A 23,742-nucleotide genomic window follows, 5' to 3' on the forward strand; every position below is an offset into this window, starting at 1 on the left:
TCCAGGTGCTGTGAGTGTACTGTCGATCAAACCAGCGGCCAAGTGGGACCGCCAGAAGCTTGAGGAAAGTGCGAGATCAAGTTTTGGGGACGGGGGGTAAACATCATGTTCGACGCCGGTCGCTTCTTCAAGCTGGGTACGGTGAGGCCAGGCCCATTGTTCGGTCGTCCGCTTCGGCGGCGCCTGGTTGCGAAAATATGCCAGAGAGAAAGAGAGAGCCGTGACGTGGAGACCCCGTGGCTCACCCCCCCCGCCTCCTTCCCTCCTTGACAACTCTGAGCGTCGTATTCGCTCCAAACCCTCCTCGATGAGAGAACAAGGGGGGGAGGGGCTTGGTTGTGGGCGGCGCACAAATAGCAAAACTTAACGGAGCTGGCTCCTGGTGCTCTATTTCCCTTCCCAATGTGCATGCTAGCGGGAGGGGAGGATGAGGGGAGGTAGGCTGAGTGTGTGTGTGTGTTTGTGGCGCTTGGAAAATCTTCCCCGGAACGCATGTGGCAAGAATAGTTCGTCAATTGATTCTTGCGAGACAACGGTTTGCGTGAGACGCCATAACACCTGCATTCCGAAAGTTTAACTGTAAAGAATTTGGAGAAGGAAAGGATGAGAAGAAAAGAAGAAAAAACCCTTTGGGGATGGAGAGAAGGTTACACGATACCTTTGCTCGACTCACTCGGTCCAAGTTCACCTGGTAAAAACAAAATGCTCTTCACAAAAGTTTTTTTTTTTTTTTTAATTTGAACGATATCATGAGAAAATTTCCGAGGGGACTGGGCAGCCTGGGCAGCATTTTGCATTGTCACTTTATTTATTCCACCGGGACGCGGTCTTTTGTGTCGTATTCTTGGTTGAAGGAGTTGTGGTTTGGTATTTTTCTACGTCTTCTTTTGCCCAGAAGCCAAGGTACTCTGACCCCCCCTCCCCCTCGCTCTTGCGCACAGGCTTTATGCAAGCTTCTGTGTCCGTCCCAACTCTCTCCAAGGCAGACAGAGATAGATAGGGAGGCGGGCAAGGGGCGACGGCGATGAGTGAACCTAAACAGATAAACCCCACATCGTCAGGCCATGCGAAGCGACTAACGTTGTCCGAGCCTGGCCACGATGAGACAAAAGAGAAACGTAGACAAGAAAACAGACAAGAAATAAGAGAATTGTGTACAATGGTGGAAATTCGGTTTGCGCGTTGCGCGCATCGATGTTTCGTGACGTGGAGTCGTTGACCGTTCGGTCCCCCCTTTCATTCAGGCCCCCTCGATGATTAATCACTTCGAGTGATGAGCAGAAACCCCAACCGAAAAGCCATATCCGTCAACGCCTCGGTATCGCCGCAACGTCTCTCTCGCGAGTAGAACCCATGGTCCCGATAAAACAGTGAAAACAAAAATCAACGCCTTCGCGGTGTATCGTGCAACAACGCCAGATAAACGTGAACCTTTGCCCCGGTTCTTTTGCGCCCAATGTCATCGCCCGGCCCGAACCCAGCTTCTATCTCTCATGATCCCATAATTAAAAAGCGCCCAAAGGCTCCAAATATCGGCTGGGTTACAATCGCAATGGCTCTCCGTCGTAGCCTCCGTAGATCATTGGGTCGCCCATGCCCATCATGACTTCCGGATTTGGGCAGTTGAGGACGTGAGGCTTGATGGTTCCAAATTCAGACTCGATCAGGCCCTGGTTGAGCATGTCCATATTGGTGAGAGCACCCGGGTGCTGGAAGAATTGTTGCGTGAGGTCCATGGAGGGGGGCGCCGATTGCCTGGGCATGTTCCATTGCTGGTAGGCGTTCATAGGCGGCGACTGGTTTTGTTGCTGGAACATAACAGCGGCCGGGTCGACGGGCGAGGCGACCGAGTCGACGTCGAATTCGGTGTAGCCCGTCGAGAAGCTCTGCGGCGACATGGTCATCGGGTTGTTATGGCCGCCAAAGACAGCCTTACGGTAGTCGGCCTCAAACTCGGAGTGGTCGATCTCGGAAGAGCTGGCGCGGTCTGATCGTTCGCAGCTAGAGGTCGAGTCGACCTCGATCTTCATCGCGTTCTCGACGTCGCGTTCCTTCTGTTGCTCCTCCAGTTGACGCGCCAGCTCGGTCAGGCCGGCCTCGTCCTCGGGAAAGACTGAATGCACCGGCAGGTCGATGTCGCTGTTGGGGCGGATGCATCCAAGCTTCTGAGCAATGTTGTGGATGACGGGTTGCCCTCTATCATTGAGTTCGGGTTCGCCCAGGTCCCATTGTTGTTGATTCCTGACCATGGAGTAGAGCTTGTGGACGGTGGCGATGAGGGCAAACTGAGTGTGCTCGAGGACTTCGGCGTATCCCCTAGGGAGCTGCTTGTATTCCGTCTTCTTGCGGACGCCGGCGGTGCAAACGAGGCCATCGTCCTTACACCTCTTACAGGGGAACTCTCCATCGCACTAGATATGGGGTTAGATAATGGGCGGCGGGTGAGAAGGGTAGACGGCGGGCGAGGGGCGCATACCTTTGTCTTCTTCATCCGACATCTTTCACAGGCCTTCCATACTCTTTTGTGGCGGCCATCGGCAGACATGCCTTGCGAAGCATGGTCGTGATGTTGTGTAGCGTTGTGAGGGCTGGCGCGCTTGGCGGTGTGGCGGTTGGGCTTGATGGACTTGGAGCTGGATGAGCTCTTCCTAGACTTTTGGTCCTCCAACGGAGGGGTGGGCAGGCCGCTTCCCATTGTGGATGATTAACAGTTGTGAATTGGTATACGGACAAGGGAGAGGGGGAAGGATAGATGGATTTGTGGCAATGTGGAAAGCGTTGTAGCTGATGTAGACGGAGGGGCAAACTGCGTATAAGTGCGAGAGAATGTAGACGGGTGCCGTGTAAGTGAAGTATATAATAGCGAGAACGAAAAGTGCCCCAGTCAAGGAAAGATAACCACAAAGGTAGAAGGGTCGGGATGACACAGCCCAGAGTCCGCGGCGCTGGGGTCGACAGGGCGGGAAAGTCAGCACGACAAGGTACCGGGGGTGGGAGGGTGTTGGCAAATTATTAATGTCGAGCAGCAACGGGGAGCCGACGGGGAGTAGACGGGGTGCGTCTATTGTGCGCGCGCGAGAGATTATGTGATGCACAAATCAAAAGGGCCTCGGGAAGCTTTTTGGGGGGGTTGATAGAGTTCGGTCGCTCGCAATGCTCCAAGTATGACAGGGCAGGGTGTGTGCGGTACGTATAGGAAGGCAGGTTGGTAGGAGGAGTTGCGTGCGCGGGTGCGGGTGCGGGTGCGGTGCGGATACTGGCGCTGACACTGGCGCTGGTGCTGGGCTCTGGCTGCTTCTGGTGTGGATTCGCTGGCCAGGTCTGGCATTAACGGTCGGCGACGTCTTTATGTCCGAGGTGCGCGGGCGGGCCCAGTGACTGAGCGAGTTGTGGTTGTTGTGAAATGGGACGGGCCTGTGAAGAGGGATCCCTGGTTCCGTTTTGTGCTCGATCAAGTACCGGTATGCGTGTACGTGCGTGTCACCGGTACGTAGTCAAGTTGTGGGATGTAGCCTGTCGTAGCAGCGCGCTAGCAGCCTTTTTGGTGAACTAGCCGCCTGGAAGATCAAGTCCGCAGCGGAGTTCAGAAAAGTGTGAGGGAAGGAATTGGTGTTTGATTTGCAAGCCGTCGGTGTGCTGCCGATATGGCGGCGGGGTGTTGCTGACTGCAGAATGGACGTGTCTCAAGCAGATGGGCCCCTTTTCTCTGTTCGCCGATACCTGTCTGTTGACGGCCAACGTCTTATGGGTTTTTATTTTTTTTGCGGGCGGATAAATGCGGGAGATGATGATGCTAATAATGATGTGAATGATGGGAGTTTTTTCACCAAAACAAGTCTGTCTTCGCAGGCATGAAATCGACGTCTGGATGGATCGAGGTGGCCTTTTTAACCCCCAAAATCATTACATCAGACCACGGAAGCGATCAACGTCAGGTCGGCGGAGTTGAGCTGAACGGTGATCAAGGTCCCCGATTCGAAACATGAGCAGTCTGTAACTCCGTTGTTAGGTGACTGACCCCGATCGGACGGGACATCCTGCCGCGTCTTATACAGTAGTGTCCAGGAAACAGGGCTATCCAGAGCTCTGGCGGGATCCCGAAATGCGAACTTTACATGTTGTGTGGGCTTGGTCCTGATCGAAAGATGACATAACACTGCGACTCTGGTAGCCATAGGCCTAGTCCAGGCCGTCCTCCATCTGCCTCGGGAAGTGCTGGACAAGAATGAACGAAATGGTACCGCTGGTCGCGAAAGTGGATTGTGCGATGTGCGAAGACAAGGCTCGTAATGGTGTTGTCAAGGGGCAGGCCAGGTTCGGGTTTAGGTTGTGCGGATTTGTCCTGATGACTGACCGGTACATGACGATACTTCGGGTGTGGAGGTTGCTAAGTCTCCGAGGACCGTTAAGGTGAGTAAGCTCTCTCTGCATGGATGACAGAGCCAAGGAATACAGCGAAATGGCAGGGAAGGAAAAAGTGGCGCCTCGCACCGAGAGTGACAAAATCGCTCCGAACCCACTCCACCCCCACTCCGCCGTGCTCGACCGTATGCCGTAAGGCTCACTCGTTCTGACCCGACGCCGGCACGCCTTTCCAAGAGACGCTGCGCGTTTTGGTGGTAGAAAAGATGTGTGCCTCGCTGGGTCCAAGAGAGCCGCCAACGCCAATTTACAGCTAGAAACCTGGCCAACATCTCGAACCAGGGATAAGCACCAGGATTTCGCCAATCTGTCCCAGCTTGATCATAACTGCAATTTCATCATGGTGCACTCGGCGGGATTTGACGGGGCCGCTGACGGCGCCATGAGGACCAACTGCGTTCCCGCATGCCAAGAACCCGGCCTGTTGAGGAGGCCGGTGCCGAGGGCGGGACCTTGACTTTTTGGTTGCGCTTCTAGCGTGTGTGTTGTCGACGACATCAGCGCGCCGCGATGATGGACGACAGCGTTGGCGAGTATCTGGACTCGAATGCGACATGTTGGTAAGGCATGATCGGATTGATGACGCCAGTGGCCAGACTCTCCCAGGAGCCGCTTAAAATGCGTGGTTGGTCCCTGAGTGGAATGCCGAGTTCTGGTAGACATGACAGGGTGCTAGGGTTGATGAATCATGATGGATCACGACCGCCGCGTTGGGCTAAAATCAGCATAGTGCCAGGTGGACCACGCCTTGCGCCTTGTAGCCCAAACATTTCGGGCTCGCTCATGCTTTGATACTAACTGGAAGCGCTGCATTGTCAGATTGGCCCCCGTGGCTCCTGTCTGCCCGATTAATGGCGTCGTTGGGAAAAGAGGACTCCGATATATGACCGCCAAATGGCCTTTCTTGGTGACAAGGCTTGAGCGTACTGTGTAAGATCAGTGGCCTGCAAAACGGGTTCGAGGAACAGACTTTAGGGGATGGCCGAGCTTCTCTCCATGCAGGGACTTCCTCGTTGAGGTTAACGGGTGCCGACCGCTTGGTGAGGGATGGCCGAGGCGGGCGGACTTTCATGTCATCTTAATTTGCTTCAAGGCGAAGATCCCATGCTGTCGGTGCGTGACAAGATCCGATATGCGCCAAGGGAAGTTGCTACCCATCCGGTCAAGCCTGTGATGCTTTGCCGGGCTGCATAGAAGGCATGTACTATGTAGCGCCATCCCCGAAAACTCTGTTGAAGCCCGAAGACGGGGATAGTAGCCCAAGATAGTCCTCGTGGTGGTGCATTGGCAGTAACCGACAAGGCGATGAGGTTCACTTTAAACTCGCAGCCGACACATTACTCTGTGCGGCGGGAGCATATGCGGGCTGATCGTGCCCACACCATCAAACCCATATGATACTGTGACACCGTCTGAGGGCGCAAAGGACGTCATGGCGATTAGTTTCGAGGAGCAAACCCTAATCCAGAGTCAACGCCTAAGAGCCGCCGTCTTCTAGTCCCTGCCTGGCCATCGTCGGCGGCTTTGTCACGGGGCGGCACGCGAAGCCGATGGTTCGTAATCAATCACGAATGGCCGGGGATGGAGCTTGTAGTGAAAGTTCGGTGGAAGAGGGAGTTGGAACGGAGTACAAGAGTCTTTTCGCCGACGGCACGCGGAGGAACTGCGGAGCACGGACAAGACTCAAGACGCGAGGCCGTCGTCTGGCCCGCTCGCCCGCTCGCCCGGCGGCGGCAATGGTAGGCATCGTCGTCCAGATCTCGTGAGAAAGATGGTGGGCCGCACGGAGCAGAGGCTCGCGGCCAACTAGAGGGTATCAGCATGCGAGCTGGCTTCATGCGCCTGCGGTCGGCGATGCGAAGTCATTGCAATGGTGAGAGGCGATGGTCTTTTGGCGTAAGGGGCTGCAAGGCGACAAAGCCAGAAAAAGAGGTAGTGACAGTCCATTCTGTAAAATGCCGGGTAAGAAGAACCGGTAACTGGGCCAGATGCTCTCCGGCAGAAAGAGGGAAATGCCTTGGCTTTGCCTACAGACCTCACAGGCAACAAACATGGCCAACATGACCAAGCAGCCTCAGTTGACGGCCGGGTCGTCTGCGTTTCAGCCCGCGCGCCAAACATTGAGGCTTTCTTGCTGTACTGTTACGAAACACAGAAGTGAGCATCTAGGGTTCGCTGCGGTACGACGGCGAGATGCTTTCCAGTCGAGTTTCCGAGCCGAACTACGGCTCCCCGCTCGTTAGCTGAGTTACCCAAACGGTGCTCGGGCGGAGAAAGGGCACTGGAACAAGCAACGGAGATCGCCTTTGCCCAGGCCAAAATGTCCCCCGCGCATAATTAGAGTGTTGGGCGTGGAGTTGCGACGCAGAAAGAGAGGGAAAAAAGAAAATCGAGATTGTCACTGGCCACAACAACTGCAGGATGGAGAAGTAGTGCCTGCACCTCACCGTTCATGTACCTATCATGGATGCTACACCTCCGTAAGGTGTAGGTGGGGGCTCTCTAGGGGATGGAGGAGACGGAAGCAATGCTTACCTTAGGTAGGTAGTGTACAGTACCTACCTACCTACCTTCCTTACCTATTCCCGACGGATATAAACTTGTGGGGGTCCTCCCAGAGACACATTCCTCACACTCCTGTACACATACTACTTACCTCGACCTACCTTGCGACATCGTACAAACCTAGGTAAGGTAGGTTTGTACTGTACTCGCTACTACTTCTTGCCTACCTGCACCTTAGACTCCCTACAGTGAGTGACTCACATAGCAATACTCTGCCTCTTGCTGTGTGGATAAGCCGTCTGGTATTCTTACATCGTAGCCTAGGGTGACGGGGGAGGGGGCGGCTAGACCCACGGCGCGGAGATAAAATCATGTCAAGTCCGTGATGCGCTTGTGTTGTTGTTTTGGTCGTTTTCTGACCGCTGTTAGAATCCCCCCCAGGTCAAACTCGCCAATCGTGCCCAGGGGTAGTGTCCTTACTGCTCTATCCGTCCACCGCCCCTTGCAATTTACACACCACATTACGGATACATTCAATCGGAGTCATCAGGGCCAGGCCGGAACGCTTCCTCGTAAACGACAAGCCATCAATGTGACATCATGGCGACCCTACCATGGAGCATGATTCTATATCTCAGCCCAGGCCTGGCCGTCTCGTGCTAATACATCGACCTGTGAATGACCGACCATTATCAGTCTTCACATGGGATGGATTAGAAATCTTTCGGCGGAGGAAGAGAAAGAAAGAAAAAGCTTAGTCAATCGCTGGGGCCGAGTGGGATGGGTGTTAGGTTTGAGGTAGAGAGGCAGCCAATCACCACCGCCCGCCAACTACACGCCGGAAGCCGTAATCCCACCGTCTCAATCTAGCGTATCTCCTAGGTCTACGCTTGACCTTTATGGGCCCCAACTAACGGCCTGAGTCATCGGCGAAAAAAACACCCTTTTAACCACAAACCTACCAGCAGTTACTGTCTGTCCTTAGGTCTACGTCTGCTTCCCTACAACAGTAGTTGCAAGCTACCCAATGCAAAATTTCTATGGGTACCTAGCATGGGGTCTACCGAAGTGCGGAACTAAACCGGCGAGCGGACTCTGGCTCCTCTCCCCCCCCTCCCCCCCCCCCCCCCCCCCCCCCCCCCCAAAAAAAAAAAAGTCATTTGATAACGGAGTGAAATCATGATGGATCATCGAATTTTTCTCTTTTTTCTTTCTAGAAGGTCGTTCGCAAGCGGGCTCTTCTTGCCCCAAGTGTCGGGCTCCAGTGTCGGCGGGGTCGGTCTCCTCCGAGGCCGAATCGAGCAAATGATTAATCAATTGGCTGCGCTGCTGTCAAATGCCGTTTCCACTTTCGTGCCGTTGCCAGAGTACGTACCTTCATCCCCGGCTCGAGTAGATGTTGGTCGCCACTGCTTCAGGATCGAGACAGGAACGTGCCTGTTGTACCTCGTAGATAGTCTCACACCAAGGGACCGTATATCAGTCCGGTCGGTATATTCGTCGATTGCGTCCTCCAAGAGTCAACATTCTAAACCCTATGAATCGATCCTTTTCTCCCCTCAATAGCACGTCGTCTGATCACCAGCCCTCCCCCCAGTACAATCTGAATGCCCTGAACTTCGTCGGTCTTTATCGATCAACACTCGCCGGCCGAGGGTTTGTCCAAGTCCCCGTTTCTCGGCACACTGCCCTTCGCCGCGTTAGATCGCGCCCGTCATCGTTACATCCATACGATCCTAGTCCAGATCCCTGGTGAGGCAGCGATTACACTGTCCCCACCTTCGTCTGGTCCCTTGACCACTATTCGTAAGCCTTTCGTTCACTGTCATTAAGGACCGACTTGCTGTGTATACAGGGCTACAGACAGGACTAGGGCTGGCTCGGATCAGTATCCGCAAGGATAGCGCAGCCCACCCCAGCGGATGCCTCCCGCTCCCCGTCGGTTCTGCGTCTTGCACAAAGTTATCCTGGCAGATCTTGGCCGAGCATGGGCCTACGGCTGTACCCAAGAGCGGCCATCTCTCGGCAACAAAGACGGCCTTTCGGCCTCCGACTCACAATCTCAACCACCGAATAGGCGAACCATCCCTGAACCCTTCTCCCTTTTTTTCTTCTTTTTCTTTCTCTCGTGACCCGGGAGTCACTGGACTATAGCGTTTGCTTCGCCGCCTTCACTCGGCCATCTGTACAATCTCAGCATTCAGAAACTTTCCTCTCCATCCACCACGAGGATCGGACCCGGAGTTCTGGATCCCCCCTCGTGACCCCTTTCATCATCCACGAGGGGTATTCTTCCAGGGGTTCGGGAAGAAGCCGGAATCTAGATGGCGCACTTGGGCTATCTGCTCCCTATCCTGCCATTGAGGCACATGAACATCATCTGCAAGAGGACAGAACAGTACACTGCTCTACTTTTGTCTTGCTTGCACCTAGGCTACCCCCATCCAGGATTACAGTTGCCTGCTCTGTCACCAACAGCACCACCGCCCCAAAACGGACTTCGGCTTCCACTTAATTTCCACTTCGGCCGAGGTTCGACTCCACCACCACGTCCTCCATGACGTCTAGCCGCATTTGAGCCTCATTGCCTGTTGGCGCGGCCTTCGAGCTGTCCCGCTACGCGATACCTACTTCGATCTGGTGGTATAGTCTTGTCCTTTGCTTAGGTTTGACCGCTTTACAGTCCATTCAGTACCTCGGCATGAACGTTCTACTCACCGGCCGAAATGGCTTTGTCGAACCTGTATGTCAGCCTTGTCAAGCCATCAGAACATGCACAGGCCCCTCGTCGTTTCATTTAACGACACCTTTAAGTGCAGAAAACGTCATCCGTGTTTGGAGCCTCGTACAAACTTGCCGGGCGAGTTTTGGTCCCCAACTGTATTCGCCGTCCCGCAATTCTAGGACCTTCACACAGACAAGTTTGTGATACCAGAGGACCCTAATGGACGGCAGCGCCGAGGCATACGGGTCACCGTCCTGGATGGAGACTTTCTAGCTTCTGTTCGACCCCCCGGCACCTCCCTCCCCGGTAATTCGCTTCGCCCACGCCAGGCTTGTGGACATCAGACGATGTGTTCAGTGCCGCCCATTGATTGATATGCGCCGGGGTTGCACGTCTTCCCGCTCTTTGTGGATATTTGGGGCGCATGATCGCGCTGTCCACACTCAAATTTCATCGGAGTACAAGTCTACTCTCCAGCCGAGGCTTGGAGTGGGCCTCTGGCAACAGAGTTTTTCGCCGTCAAACTACTTTTGTTGATGCCCGGGTCCAAGAAGACCCGCGGGCGGGATTGCGGGATTGAAGACAACGGGCGCCGGGTTATCTTGGCACCGGCGGCGGGGGTCCCGGGCATCGCCGTGTAGTACCCATTATCCCGGAGTTGCACAACAACGAAGCGGCAAAGCGCACCAAAACAGATGCCGGGCTAGACCCACACGAACGGGGCAAAATCATGTCAGGTACAAAGACACCTCACAACGGCTGACGGTTTGAGAAAACGGTGACGACTCGAACACGGCGAGCACAAGTGACGCGGGCCCATGGGTCTATCGAGCCGGCTGCCTTGGTTACGATTTCTGTTTCTTGGTTATCTCTGCCTTGAGTGATCTAGAATCTCGATCGCCAAGGCACCTTATTCATTCAACATGTTATTGAAAGGGGCTGGAGTATTGATAGCGGAGCACAGATGTACCTCGACGAAAACGAGGAGCGTTTCGAGTCAAGGCACCGGCCCCTGTCTGCAAAACGACGGAGGGGGTGGGGAATTTTCCTGTTACTATCTCCGGGCTGGATCTGGGATTTCAATGGAGATCGTCTGCAATACCACTTGAGGGGGCTTTCAGCGGCAGCACAAAAGGTCGCCGGCGGCCGACGACTAACCTCTATTCTTCCTAGTGGACTGTTCGCAACATGCAAAACGATGCGACGGGTGGCAGGATACCTACAAGCTGCATGCACTGACTAACACAGATCGGTTCTTTCTTCTTCGGACCCTGTGCCGCCTGTGTCGCCGAGCTACCTTGGTAGATACTGGCGGCCCTTCATCACCTCAACTTTACGTATCATCTCGTCATTGGCGCATGGACCGCTTATCGGTTCTAGATGGATCTCGGGCTGCGAGACAAGGCCATTATCTCGTGTCTCGTGGTAAGCAGTTCCGAGATCAGCAGAGTCAGCTTGCCCAGTTTGTTCACGTAACGCACTGGGATTGGCAAGTGCCAATCAATGCTATGATGATCATATCCAACGATTTGCAGATGATTTGCAGATGGTGGACAGTTTGGAACACCCAGTAGTGGTCACTGCCAAGGCGGAAGACGGCTGCGCGAGTCAAACAAACCGAATTTGGGATCAAAGTGCATCACGACTCCACCAGACAGCGCTTCCCCTTCTCAAGACGCCAAAACATGCAAAGTTCTGGAGCTGTGTTAACGAGCAGTTCCAACTTGCACAAGAATACTCCACCACTTACCTCATGGCTTACGAGAAGGGGGGAAACAGGATCGAAGAAAATTCTTCCTCACGATGCGAGTCACTTCCGCGGCGCGACGCGCGACCTGACAGCTCCCCGAACGTCTCACGGCCCAATTTCGCCCCACCGATGCCCGGGGTGACGCCAGTGATGCTTTGAAGTAGGTAGCATATGACCATCGCTGTGATGCAAATATTTTTAAGTGGATGTATTCCTTCGGTGGGGATGGACAAAGGCGGCCTGGTCCCCATACATAAAGCGTCGTACGATGACAGAGCCCCGATCAGTCATCCGCCGACACGGAGAAGCGGGGCTCCCACTTTGTATCCTGCGGTTAACTTCGCCGGTCTTCTCCCGGTATCTGGTAGCGGCAAGGCGGTGGTCTGACGCCGGGGTCGATATTAGACTCGGTCCAGTAACTAGGACGAGAACGGGGTCCCCTGGTCCGTAGCAGCTGGACAATGGGTATCGTCCATAGCCCGCCTGTAACACAGGACGGCCACTCATGTCACAATGAGGAAACTTCTTCTTTGTTCTGGCTTCTTGACTCTTCTCATAATAAAATGCAGATACGCCTGCCACCAAGACCGAGATTGGTCCCCCCTGCGTGGATATCCATATCCAGTGTGCTCCGGAACACCGCCTATGGCAACCCCATCCAGAAGCTACCATTCTTCTGCTGAGAATGGCTAGTCGCAAATCTCCCTGCCTGGTGATTCGCACATGCGTGTTCGATCCTTAGGTGTATTGGATGAGCCTTTGATTCGGGGTTTGAGACTTGCCTGATTTAAAGACTACCCGCACGAGTGGGCTTAGAATCTTAAAGAAAGGTTATCTCTGGGACGCCACCCGGTCCTGGGACTACGGGTCATCAACTGCGGGATGCCGCCGATGGCTGGCTAACGCTCCAAGTCGATGGCTGCATCCGGTGGATAGGATAACTCTAAAACGGTTCGGGAGAGCGCCGGTTTCTAAAGCCTTTTTCTTTTTTTACTCTATCCGACCTGCGTTTCAGTTGCCTGATCTGATCCAAAGGGTTTAAAAGGTTCGTCACAATCAACTTCGCAAAGGATAAAATAACTTTGGGCATCATCCACCCCCCCCCCCCCCCCCCTGGTTCACCATTTTAGGAGAGGAGGGCTCCCATGGGCCCAAGCCAGGTCCTTGTCCCAGGTCTAAGTACGGCATGAACTACTCGAGTACATCTCCAAAAACACATGCCATAGCTTGGGGGACGAACGTTCGGCGCATCTTTACACTTTTTGCGGAGAAACGCACGACATAGTTTGTCCCCTCTCTGATCTCCTATCCTCCATGGCGCAACGATTGCCATGTTTGTTAAAAGTTCGCGCCTGTCTGGCGACGCTCGCCTCGACCGGGGCCACTTTGCGAACGGGTGCCCAGTAGCGAGGGCGGTAAGACCTGAGCACATGCTTTTGTTTTCTGTCGTTTGGCCGCTTGGCCTTTCGCGTTCAAGCTTGTCCCGGCACGGCGCCGATATCGAGAGCGATTTTGTGTATATCCATGTGTATGTCTAAATGGGGCGGTGCAACCGAAAGCATCACAAGTCACCTTTCGACAGCTTGATACTATTTCATTAGCAATCCAATGTTTAACAGAAGCTACAAATCGGCTGGTATTATACTCTTTTAGTAAAGCTAGGATGTTTAAAACACTACAAATTAATGTAACAGTTAGAATTAATATATACTATAAACTTAAGAATATTATAATAGTAACTACATTCTTATAGGTTAGCCTTAAACAAAACCATACAGTGGATATATCCTACTTAAGTCTAATGTTTACTAACTGAAACTTAATGTTAATAGCAAAAGAGTTCACCCTACGGTTGGGGCTACATCTCTGGTGCACGTGCTGGGATATTGGTCGTCGTTGTCGTGTTGCCGTCTTGTTGATGTCGTGTTGTCGTAGTCGTGTTGTCAGCTTCAGTCATCGCACGCCTGGCGGAGGCTGTTCTTTGTGCGGTCTCGAAAAGTCGGGATTGGCGTTGTTGGCGTGATTCGAACTCTGGACCCTGGCGACTTGCCACAACCCACAGTTTGACCTGTAACCCCTACGCCTAGGGGCTGCCTTCTGTGTTGGCGAAAGATTCAGGAGATTTTTCGGTCAAGTATTCTCTTCGCGAGTTTCTGGGAGGACCTTCGGGGCACTTAGTGTCGCGAAGAGGGCTCGGATGGAAGGAGCGCGCGGGGGTGGTGCGCGCCTGCCTTGTTGTGCCTTTCATCCGGTTCCTTGAGGCTGGACGCGGGAGTAGGGCGTGATTGTTGACGTTCGTCCCCACAGCAACGGTCGTGTCTGTCGACGTTCTTGTGGCAGTGCTTGCTGGGGTAATGCCACCTCGGAACCATTGTATGTTTTCCCGTATGTGACTCGACTCGACTCTTGTGGAAATTTTCAATTTCGCCCTCCAAACTTGCTGTTCTTCGATTGTCAAAGCATTGATTGGTGTGGCATTAGTGGGCATTGAATTGAACGTAAAGATGATAGCACATCCTGAGATGGGTTTCAAAGGGAGCATCCCCATCTATGGATCTTTCTCGGGGGTCATGAAACTAAACCAGGATGCGTACAAGGCAGCCATAAAGCTGGTGGTATCGCTCTGTCAGGTGTACACTTTCTTCCGTCTCCAATGATATGTGCAAATTCGGACGAGGGACATTCAGCAGAAATTGATTGACTCCCAATGCTCTGTTACTCTTGCAATTCATCCCTTAATATGAATGATTCGTTTCAAATTGGGAAGACATAACAACTTGTTTCTCTTCAACCAGAAAAGCCAGCTGTATGGTCACGTAAGGCAGTCGTCAACGTTTGAAAATTCTCATTTCCATTATCATGTGCGGCCGTAACTTTACTAGATCATAACAAAAGTAAGGACTGTAGACATCTTCCATGGAACACATCTCATCATCAAATGAGGTTTACGCAAAAGGTATCCAGCCTTAACAACATCCTAGCCCACTTCACATACTCCATACTAGGGGAGGCATGAGAGCAGTGAGGAAGAAATAGAAGCTCCGCCACAAACGATCAAACCCAAATCATACCCCTTATTTTCGTCTCCGAGTCATTTTTTTACAAATCCCGTTTGTAAAACACACAAACATAGGAAAGGTTGGGGGTAAGGTATACAGGTTCAAGATGTGTAGAGATCGGGAAAACCCGACACCCTTTCTCAAATGAGACCGACGACGGCGACGACGGCACCCAGAGCTGCGCCGGCAACCTTGACGGCGCGGTTCGGGTCGCTACCGGCAGCAGCGTTCTGCGAGCCGGAACCGCCGGAAGAACCGCTCGTCTCCTGAGCGGCGAACGCGCCGGTGAAGGTCGTGAGCAGCGTGCTGCTGCCCGAGACGGCCTGGGCGACGGTGGCGGGTCCGGTGATGGCAACGCCATTGATGGTGCGGGTGACGGTGACAGTGTCCGTCTTGTAGGCCCAGCCGGGGCCCATGCCTCCCCATGCGCCGCCAGGGGCCCACCAGCCGTCGACGGCGCACCCCGTAATAGTGACGGCGGCATCCGTCTGTGAGGCGCCGCCCCACCAGCCGCCGCTGTAAGTGAAGGTGCTAGTGGTGCCGCAGTTGGTGAAGGCGTTGCAGACGGACGAGGAGACGGACGTGTAAGACGCCAGCGCGGCTGAGTCAGTGGTGCAGGCGGAGCGGACGCAGTCGTTCAGCTGCGGGGCGTCGGTGCAAAAGGCTTGCGGGGTAGGGGTGGCAGTCGCAAAGTGGGAGGAGAAGCAGGAGCTCTATTTAGGGGAGGGACAGTGTCAGTATACATTGTCGCGGGGAAAACTTGGAGACGGGAGGAGACAGAGAGGCGGGACAAAGATGGGACTGGAATTTGCGATGACGGGAGGGTGTAGGGGGAAACATGGGACTTACAGCGCACTGAGCAGCACCCTTGCCGAAACCTCCGGGGCCGAAACCGCCCCACCCACCGCCGTATCCGAATCCTCCGAAGCCGGCGCCGTTGCCGGGGCCCCAGTTTCCGTTGCCGGGCCCGTTGGGGGCGGCGACGGCAGCAGCGCCCTGAGCCAGGGCAGCAGCAACGATGGTAGCCTTCATTTTGAGTAACTTCTTGTTGATTCTTCTTCCTGTGTTTTACAGTGTGCAAAATATGCAGCCAGGGGGAGGAATATGAGACAAGACTTGGTAGGTTGGATGGAAAATGTTGTGACGAAAACGAATATGCGTCCCGGTCTGATGGTTCGAAACAAAAATCCAAACAACAGACGGTCAGGAGTTCGAACGGCTCCCCTTTATATCCAGAGAACGACATGACCGCCTCCGCGCCTTTCGCTCACCGACGTCGCCGCTGATCCTGCCACTGCAGATTGGCAGTGCAACGATAGAGCTTCGGTCCCGAGAAGCCGTATGGCCGAACGGCAAAAAAGCAATGACATGGTGTCTTAGCGGCCCCTTTCGCCTCCCTTGTAGAGGAGGGGAACTGCCGCGGGCCACGGACACCGCGTGGACTCTTTGAGCCCTTCGCAGATCCTATTCGGAGACCCACGCGGCTGGTTCAACAAGACGCACAAAGTCATGTCCTCCCGCAGTCTGCCATCTTACGCTTTCCACACAGCTCCCCCTTCAAGAAGCCATCGCGCGGCTGTGCATGACAGGATCCCCGGCCAGTGTCACGGGAAGAGTTAGAGAGAGAAGATACCTCGATGACGCCCATCTCGGAAGCTTTGCTCGGAGTCAGCCCTTGCTTATCCTGCAGCAGTCGGGCAAGTCTAGTGGCTCGTCGGCACCGTATGCTTACCTTAGCTCAACGGGGCCGCGTAGACCAAGTATCGGTTGGTGTGCTACGACAGGTAATGGTAGTAGTCCGGGATGGGGCTTGGGGAACACCGGCCGTAGCGGGAGCCCTAGTGTCGGTCGGTGATCCATCGCGGTCCAAGCCAATCAATACCAACCTCCGTTTTCACCGCGCTGGCTCGGTCCTCAACGTAACCCATGAGAGAAAATGGGGAACACCTCTTGACTTTTACTTCTTCTCCCAATTGTCGCGTAGTCGTTGGATGGTTTTTTTGTGACGTATGAGCTCGTCTGAATGCGTGTGTTGGTGTTGATGTGATGTAGGGGTCTGCTACTTCTGCTGATGTAGCTTGCATCCAGCCCGTCGGGATCATGCTGTCCCTCGAGGCGCGGTAAAAAGGAAGGAAGCGAAACATCAATCACTCGGACTACTGTCTGGGCGCCGAGGACCTGATCACCGAGTTGGACCGAAGCCTTATTCGATTTGTTTCACAATTTGTGCTTATGCTGATGCTGGGCCCGGGCTAATAAAGCCTCCCCCACAGCCCTCCATCATTCAAGGAAACTGCCATCACCAATGGCAGCAGAGCTTGGGCTAGCTGCCGTCGTGCCGAGAGGCGAGGCTGGTCATTTCAGCGTGAGCTAAGATGGGATACTCTCAAGGGCTCCCGCACCAGCCTCGATGGGTGACGCGGACAGTTGATTGTCAACTGATTGACTGAATGCGCGTCTATTGTTTCTTGTTCCACGTGTGTTGGATGGCCGGCTGTCTGCAACGCCCCCATCACTAATATTAATCCCTGCCGAAAGGACCCTGCTTGCTTGATGCTGTGCAGCAGGCCTGTCATCCCAGTCCCGTCCTGTCCTGTTACAAACTCCAACGCAAAAAGAAAGCCCGAAATCTCATCTCAAACATGCCGTTGCAGTAGGGTAGTCCAGCCCCAAGCTCATACAAGTAGTCCATCGTTCCCAACACAGCCTATTTCCCCCTTCCCATGACGTCTAACTCATCATCATCATGAACAGAATCTTTCGACTCCAGGCTCAGCGCTAGCACCGCTGAGGAAACCACTGCCATTGGGTTCTTTGCCACACGGGCTTGCCCTACAGCATCGTGCCAAAGGTGTCCTCCTCCTCCTTGAACGGTATCGGCTTGCGCGGACTGGCGTCGTCCGTAGTCTTGCGGTGCCGGAACGTGAAGCCGACAAAGAGACTCTTGCCCATTTCGTCATCACGATCCGCCATGGTCTCCAATGCCTGCTGCTTGTCATGGACCTCCTTGTACTTGGCCATGTCGGCCTCGTTGGTGAAGTCATCAAAGTATCCTGCGTCGGTCTCCGAATCGAGCTCGGGCACAAATGGAGCCTTGGTGCTACGCAAGGTGTCCCAGTCAACCTCAGCGAAGTAGTGGTGGTCGAAGATCTCCTTGATGTTTGAGAAGCGCTTGGACCGGGAGTTGATGCAACTAGGGTTCGGTGTTAGTACTTGTCGCACACAAAGTCTCGAAAAGGCCACTTACGTCGTGATGAAGTTCCATGTGCGGTTGCTTAGGAAGTAGTTAGGGTCCTCCCAGACGGGCCGCTTCAGAACCTCTCTCCAGTGCTTCAAGTTCCTCCACGTCTCGTCAGGAGTTGAGCCCGCAAAGGGAGGGAATCCCGTTAGTGCCTCGAACAGCATGCAACCCAAACTCCAATAATCTACCGTGTAGTCGTACTCGTCTCCTCGAAGAACCTCGGGCGCCATATAGTCAGGTGAGCCGACGATGGACTTGGCGTAGTTCATGTCCTTTGCTCGCATCGTCTGGTATCCCTCGCGTCGCTCTGCCACTGTTCGCTTGTCCATCGGCTTTCCGAACGGCACCGATGTCTCGGAAGCCTTCTCGAGGCGTACTCGCATCGACTCGATCTTGGCTGGAGCGAGCATGCCGGCAGCCAAACCGAAGTCAGTGAGCTTGACGTGTCCGGTTGAGTCAACAAGGAAGTTCTCCGGCTTTAAGTCTCTGTGGATGTAGCCTAGCTGATGAAGGGCATCAACGGAGCAGAACATCTCGGCGATGTAGAATCGCGCATGACGGTTGCTCAAGACACCAGTGTTATTCAACAGGGTGCGGAAATCTCCACCCGGCACATACTCCATGGCAAGATAGATACTCTTGTCATCCTGAAAAGAGTAAAGCAGACGGACCAACCAATCACTCTTGGCGGTGGTGAGGATGTCACGCTCTGTCAGGACGTGGCGGACCTCGTCCAGTTTGAAGAGCAGTTTCTTGCTCATCACCTTCAGGGCGCAAACCTCGCGTGTGTCCTTCTTCTGGGCAAGGAAGACCTGGCCGTAACCTCCCTGTCCGACCTGCGTCAGTATCTGGAAATCACCCTGCCGAAGCCTAACGCGTCTCTTTCTTAGATTGGCGCGCTCTCGGCCCTTGTACTTCTGCCACATCTGATTGTACGTCGCCTCATCCGTCTCGGGCGGAGGCGGAATTTCCGACTGGAACGCAGTCAGGCGGTTCTGTCTGGAGCCGACATACGTCAGGAGGTCGAAGTAATAGTCAAGAAAGTCTGCTACTCGTTAGTTCAGGCGCGGCAGGTCTAGGGAACTCGAACATACAGAGCTGAGTCACGTTGACCAGTCTTCGGACATTGGGGCGCTGAAGGATCTCCAGCTCTTCGGGGGTCAGTGCTCTCTGGGTATTGAACTTGTTCCTAGGGGTCACAGCCTTCTCTTTGGGTTGGTACAACTCGTGGCGAGAGATGGCGGCGTGGCTTTGCTGGTAAGGAGAGTCGTTGCCCCCAAGACGTGGAATGGGAGGAGTGTTTTCCTGTCCGTGGGACTTTTTCAAGGGACTGCCGGTGGAGATGGCTCCCTTGTGCAACACGCTCTCATCTACATTCGGGCTGTTTTCGTTGCCCCTTCCGGTGGACTGGGGGGTGGTGATGACACTCAGCGGGCGATCGAGTCTGGGCCGTTCGAGAACAGGCGTGCTCAGCTTGAGGGCGTTGTCAAATGCGTCAGGCAGTTCGTGAGCTCCAGGGGGGAGTGTTCTCTTGCTAGGACTGCCCTGAGGCGTGCTGGATGGGTTGACGAAGCTGTTTCTCGTGGGCGTCTCCGGTCGCGACGCGGCGTGGGTGTCTCTGGTCCCTCCGGGGAACAGATTGGCCATGAAGCCCGACATGGTTGCGATGGTGCCAAGAAAACAGATCGAAACGGGGCGTTGGGGGAGGAGCGGCGGCAAGGAAGAAAAAGGCAAAAAAACCAAAGCGGGCAAACGATCAGCTGGTGGAGGGCTGTCGAAAAGAAGGTCGAAAGGGTCGAAAGCACTGCAAGGTACGAATAAAGTTGCGTGCTTCTGATAGAGGATGACCAGCGCGGCTTATTATGTTGTTATCTTCTCCGCCGTGGGGTTGATTTGGGCTGGAATCCAGGGTGATGGATGGAGACGACGACCCAGGCAAGATCTATGGGCCTGAACCTGACCAAGAAAGGCTGACGGTAACCATGCACAGTCGATCGCTGCCCGGGTGGACACACTCGTTTTAGGGGGGAGGACAGGGAACAAAGAGAAAGTGTTATTGGGCAATGCGGGGCATAAGTCAACAATGTTGCAGGGGCAACTATCAGGCCCCTGTTACAGGAAGCTTTCACGTGACTAGATAAGATAAACAGGTGCTACTGATCAGAGAGCTTATCGGAACAGTTCATCTTGGCTTCGCGATATCCAAAGCTTGCGTCTTTGCGCCAACACCATCTTTGAAAACGACCTCGAACTCACCCACCCTGTTGTTCGAATCCTACCATACCAGCTCGAACTTTACAAGATGCCGAAAGAACGCAACTTTAATCCGGTACAAGCCCAGAGAAAGGCTGACAAAGCGAAAGCGATAAAGAAAGGTTCGTCCCGACCGCAGGAAAAGCGTATGGCCCTCATCGGCGATCTCGTAGCTGACGTGTCACCTATCTAGGCAAGGCCGAAGTCCAGTCCCGTCGCAATGAGAAACTTGCACGCCGGAATCCCGAACGAATCCAGAAGCAGATCGACGATCTCAAAGCTATTACGACAGGGGGCGGTAAACTTTCTCGGCATGAAGAGCAAGTTCTTGAAGGTCTCGAGAAGGAACTCCATGCAGTGAAGAAGGCACGCGAAGTACTAGGCGACAAAGCACCCACATTCGGCCGCGGCGGTTATGATCGCGATGGCGATGCTTCAAGGGGCGTGCTTGGAAAGCGGAGACGGGACAACGATGAGTTGACCAGCGATGAGGATGTCCCCGATGAAGTCAAGCGAATCCCCATGCCGCGAGATACCCCTCCACCGATCCCAAAGGAAGTGATGGATAAGTGGTATGCTAAGAGACGAGCGAGGCGACAGGCTGAGCAGGCCGAACAACAAAAGTCAGAGGAAAAGGAAGACAAACCTGCAGCGCCAGAGCCCAAGACGGTGTACGAAGCCAAGCCAATGGTCCGAAATTTGGCACAAGAGGCAGTTTCTGCTTTCGTGCCTACGGCTGTAAAGATCAAGATGGACAAGGGCAAGGGCCAAGCAGGGTTGATGGAGCCCGAGGAGGCGGACAGGCTCGAGCAAGAAGGCTATTTAAAGTCAACAACCTCCGTGGATGAGACCGCAGTTGCCGGGCCCAGGAAGGCTATGGTGGAGGATGTTGAAGATAATGATGTCTGAGTGGGACCGCCGATTGCTTCGTCAAATCTAAAAACACACGCATTGGTCTGAGAGTGCGTACCGACGAAGCCCGATGCCGACTCCTTGCCTCGAAATCATCGAAATCGTTACGGTGGTCGTCCCTGCGACTTGGCGCCAAACACACACCCAACAGGGGATTGCTTCTGGTCGGCTTGTTTTGATTGATCGCTTTCGCGGTTCAAAACCTGCCGCGTGCCAGACGACGTATTACGAGAGTTCTCGTCAGTGGAGACGGATGGCAGGCCGAGAGTACTGTCCTCTAATATCACAAGCTGCGGAAGTATGAAAAGAGTTCAGACAGTGAACCTACACCAATAGCCAAAGCGGTGACAGTCAGCCAGACCTGAACATACATTCAAACCGCTGCATTGCGAATGCAATCTCTCCCACCGACAACTTTCAGGCCAAACGAGGAAACCGTCTTCCACCAACGGTGCAACATAACGACGTGGAATATTCAATCGAACAAGCGGTATCCTGCTCGGAACTCGACTCTGTCTGGGATAACGCACGAAAGGAATCTTATGCTGTCATATTGAAATTATCGGGCCATGGTTGCTGAATTATTTGCATGGAGCAAGGCGTGGGGAGCACGCCTTTTTTCGGCCTGGAGCCTGGGATGTAAGTTTCAAATACAACTACACATTGGCGCTGCCACCAGTTCTTTGTTGGCGCCAGAAGTACAAGGAAGCCGGCAATAGCGACGACCACAACTCTGAAATCGACAACAAATTGTTTTCCTCGAGTGCGCTAACCGTTTTTGCAGGGATGTTGGCGAACAGATAAACTTTCAGATTTGAAGAGCAAAGGAGCAACAAGTATCCATACTTATCGAGACTTGTCAGTTATCTGATGCACGCTTAAAACCCTGACCTGATTTTACTGTTTGTAGAACTTGAGACGGTTTGTCGTCTTGCCAGATATGATATGCCAGATGACATGCTAAGCTTGGCCCCGACGCATCCACCCAATTGAAACGCCGCCCCCGCCGAGAACAGCAGTTGTCACCAACGTTGAGAACTGTATGTTTTCAACTACTCTGTACACACTCAATACTTTAACATGATTGGCCAAACGGAGAGGGTTCCGGACAGGCCCTCTCTCTCATTGGCTTACCAGACTTCCTTGTCATGGACTTCTCGACATCGCCCCATCCCCTCCACTGAATTGACATGACCAGCTTCTGACGTTCAGCCAATACTAGAAAATACCCTGTTAAGATGTAAGCAAGTCTGAACTATGGCTGTACGGAATCTTGTTTCCAGCACGTTCTTTTTGTTTTCTGCACCGGACTCCTCCAATGACGACCTGAAAACCTGTCACTGTGTAGCACCTCGGCCCATAGTCTTGTGTCAGTGACTGGTAGGGCAGGTGCTGCATGTAGTTGCGTACGTACGCTGGTTTGAGCGTTTGTTTTGTGAACATGTCACCAAGCACCTGCCAGTCGCCATTCCAACCTGCAACAGCACATAGTATACCGAGTTTGCCCTGTTGGATCACCGAAATTGTCTGTCCGCTTAACAACCACCCACGACTATCCTGCATTCGGATTCTGAAGATACCGCTCAAGTGAGAGCATACCTGATTCTTGAATTCACATACAAGAACGCTACGCAAAAGTTAGAAGGGGGAGGGCAATGGTTAAAGTATTGATCCAAAATGTCCGCGTGTTCGATAGCGAGACCATTCTTGAACCTGGCAATGTTGTCTTTACGCGATCCGCCGGCAACATTCAAAACTACATGGCCGACGACTCCGACGCTGAGACTTCCGACTTTGTCATTGATGGCCGAGGCTGCACACTCATACCGGGTCTCATCGACGTCTATGCCAATGTCAAAGGTGCTAACGCAGCCCTTGGCATGTACGCGAGCCTGGGCGTAACGACCATCCTCGACATGAGCAGCACCACCCAGCAATGTCAGGCCATGCGCGTCTACGCCGCCGGCAGAACGGGAATCTCGAGCTTTCTCACCTGCGGCACCGAACCATCTCCCGCCCGAGGCTATCAGCCGCAGCTGTACGACGACCCGGACAGCTACATCATCCGCACGCGCGAGGACGCCGTGGCCTATGTCTCGTTGAAATCCAGCGGCCCGGACAGCTCCGACTTCATAAAGGTCTCGGTCGACCCTGCATCGTTCGACGACGATATTCTCAAGACCCTCGCCGACGCCGCCCACGCCCACGGCAAACTCATCATCGCCCGCACCGCCGGCAAGGCGTCCTACGAACGCGCCCTGCGCGCCGGCTTCGACGTCTTCGCTCACGCGCCCCTGGACGCGCCTATCGACACCGCTCTGGCGCGCAGGATGGCCGCCAAGAACGTGATATTCGTGCCGACGCTCACCATGATGCGACGGCGTGCGTCGACCAAAGACCCCACCGCAGACAACGCCACTACCGAATCCTCCCAGAGCTTCGACAAGACCACGGCCAACCGTGGCCCTGTTGAGCGCCCCCGCACCGACGTCGTTTCCGGCGGCAGCTATGACCACGCGACGCAGAGCGTGCGCACGCTCCACGAGGCCGGCGTCACCATCTGCGCCGGCACGACGGCGAACCCGGTCCTGGGGTCCCAAATCCCCTTTGGTGACAGCCTGCACGAGGAGCTGCGCCTGCTGGTCGAGGCTGGCATGCCCGTGATCCACGTGCTCCGCTCGGCGACCTGCGTGGCGGCCAAGGCCTTCCGGCTCAGCGACCGCGGCATCGTCCGGGGCGGCCTCCGGGCCGACCTGGTGCTCGTCGAGGGGAACCCGCTCGAGGACATCACCGCGACGCGGAAAATCAGGAAGGTATGGATCCGCGGGGAGGAGATCGAACCGTTTGTCGCGGCGCGCGGGAAATACACCTAGCT

General features: G+C 54.3%; 6 protein-coding genes across 6 annotated transcripts; 3 read left to right on the plus strand and 3 right to left on the minus strand.

Moving 5' to 3' along the window:
* Positions 1 to 356: 356 nt before the first annotated feature.
* On the minus strand, positions 357 to 2,801 carry CDEST_08207 (Putative zn(2)Cys(6) fungal-type DNA-binding domain-containing protein). The gene is made up of 2 exons (XM_062924366.1): positions 2,477 to 2,801; positions 357 to 2,411 (listed from the first exon to the last, which is right to left on the minus strand). The coding sequence occupies exons 1-2, from the start codon at positions 2,693 to 2,695 to the stop codon at positions 1,542 to 1,544; spliced, it is 1,089 nt and encodes a 362-aa protein (XP_062780417.1). The 5' UTR covers positions 2,696 to 2,801; the 3' UTR covers positions 357 to 1,541.
* Positions 2,802 to 14,601: 11,800 nt separating this feature from the next.
* Positions 14,602 to 15,508, minus strand: CDEST_08208 (uncharacterized protein; the record flags this gene model as incomplete). Its single annotated transcript, XM_062924367.1, has 2 exons — positions 15,311 to 15,508; positions 14,602 to 15,174 (listed from the first exon to the last, which is right to left on the minus strand). Exons 1-2 carry the CDS (start codon positions 15,491 to 15,493, stop codon positions 14,602 to 14,604), a joined length of 756 nt encoding a protein of 251 aa, XP_062780418.1. The 5' UTR covers positions 15,494 to 15,508.
* A 1,401-nt stretch (positions 15,509 to 16,909) lies between these two features.
* Positions 16,910 to 19,699, minus strand: CDEST_08209 (Putative serine/threonine-protein kinase, active). Its single transcript, XM_062924368.1, has 3 exons — positions 18,797 to 19,699; positions 17,709 to 18,747; positions 16,910 to 17,654 (listed from the first exon to the last, which is right to left on the minus strand). Exons 1-3 carry the CDS (start codon positions 19,359 to 19,361, stop codon positions 17,294 to 17,296), a joined length of 1,965 nt encoding a protein of 654 aa, XP_062780419.1. The 5' UTR covers positions 19,362 to 19,699; the 3' UTR covers positions 16,910 to 17,293.
* Positions 19,700 to 19,916: 217 nt separating this feature from the next.
* CDEST_08210 (Putative WW domain binding protein) lies at positions 19,917 to 21,438 on the plus strand. Its single transcript, XM_062924369.1, has 2 exons — positions 19,917 to 20,077; positions 20,149 to 21,438. The coding sequence occupies exons 1-2, from the start codon at positions 20,005 to 20,007 to the stop codon at positions 20,862 to 20,864; spliced, it is 789 nt and encodes a 262-aa protein (XP_062780420.1). The 5' UTR covers positions 19,917 to 20,004; the 3' UTR covers positions 20,865 to 21,438.
* An 870-nt stretch (positions 21,439 to 22,308) lies between these two features.
* On the plus strand, positions 22,309 to 22,458 carry CDEST_08211 (uncharacterized protein; the record flags this gene model as incomplete). Its single annotated transcript, XM_062924370.1, has 1 exon — positions 22,309 to 22,458. The coding sequence occupies one exon, from the start codon at positions 22,309 to 22,311 to the stop codon at positions 22,456 to 22,458; it is 150 nt and encodes a 49-aa protein (XP_062780421.1).
* A 64-nt stretch (positions 22,459 to 22,522) lies between these two features.
* On the plus strand, positions 22,523 to 23,740 carry CDEST_08212 (Putative metal-dependent hydrolase, composite domain superfamily; the record flags this gene model as incomplete). Its single annotated transcript, XM_062924371.1, has 1 exon — positions 22,523 to 23,740. One exon carries the CDS (start codon positions 22,523 to 22,525, stop codon positions 23,738 to 23,740), a length of 1,218 nt encoding a protein of 405 aa, XP_062780422.1.
* Positions 23,741 to 23,742: the final 2 nt, after the last annotated feature.

Source organism: Colletotrichum destructivum, chromosome 5 (assembly GCF_034447905.1).
Source record: "Colletotrichum destructivum chromosome 5, complete sequence".
Taxonomy (NCBI): Eukaryota; Fungi; Ascomycota; class Sordariomycetes; order Glomerellales; family Glomerellaceae; genus Colletotrichum; species Colletotrichum destructivum.

Coding starts and splice junctions, on each gene's coding strand:
- CDEST_08207 (XM_062924366.1), bottom strand. CDS start 2,695: ATGGGAAGCGGCCTGCCCACCCCTCCGTTGGAGGACCAAAAGTCTAGG. Junction 2,412..2,476: donor GTCGGATGAAGAAGACAAAG/GTATGCGCCCCT, acceptor CCCCATATCTAG/TGCGATGGAGAGTTCCCCTG.
- CDEST_08209 (XM_062924368.1), bottom strand. CDS start 19,361: ATGTCGGGCTTCATGGCCAATCTGTTCCCCGGAGGGACCAGAGACACC. Junction 18,748..18,796: donor GGTCAACGTGACTCAGCTCT/GTATGTTCGAGT, acceptor AACGAGTAGCAG/ACTTTCTTGACTATTACTTC. Junction 17,655..17,708: donor ACATGGAACTTCATCACGAC/GTAAGTGGCCTT, acceptor ACCGAACCCTAG/TTGCATCAACTCCCGGTCCA.
- CDEST_08210 (XM_062924369.1), top strand. CDS start 20,005: ATGCCGAAAGAACGCAACTTTAATCCGGTACAAGCCCAGAGAAAGGCT. Junction 20,078..20,148: donor AGCGAAAGCGATAAAGAAAG/GTTCGTCCCGAC, acceptor TCACCTATCTAG/GCAAGGCCGAAGTCCAGTCC.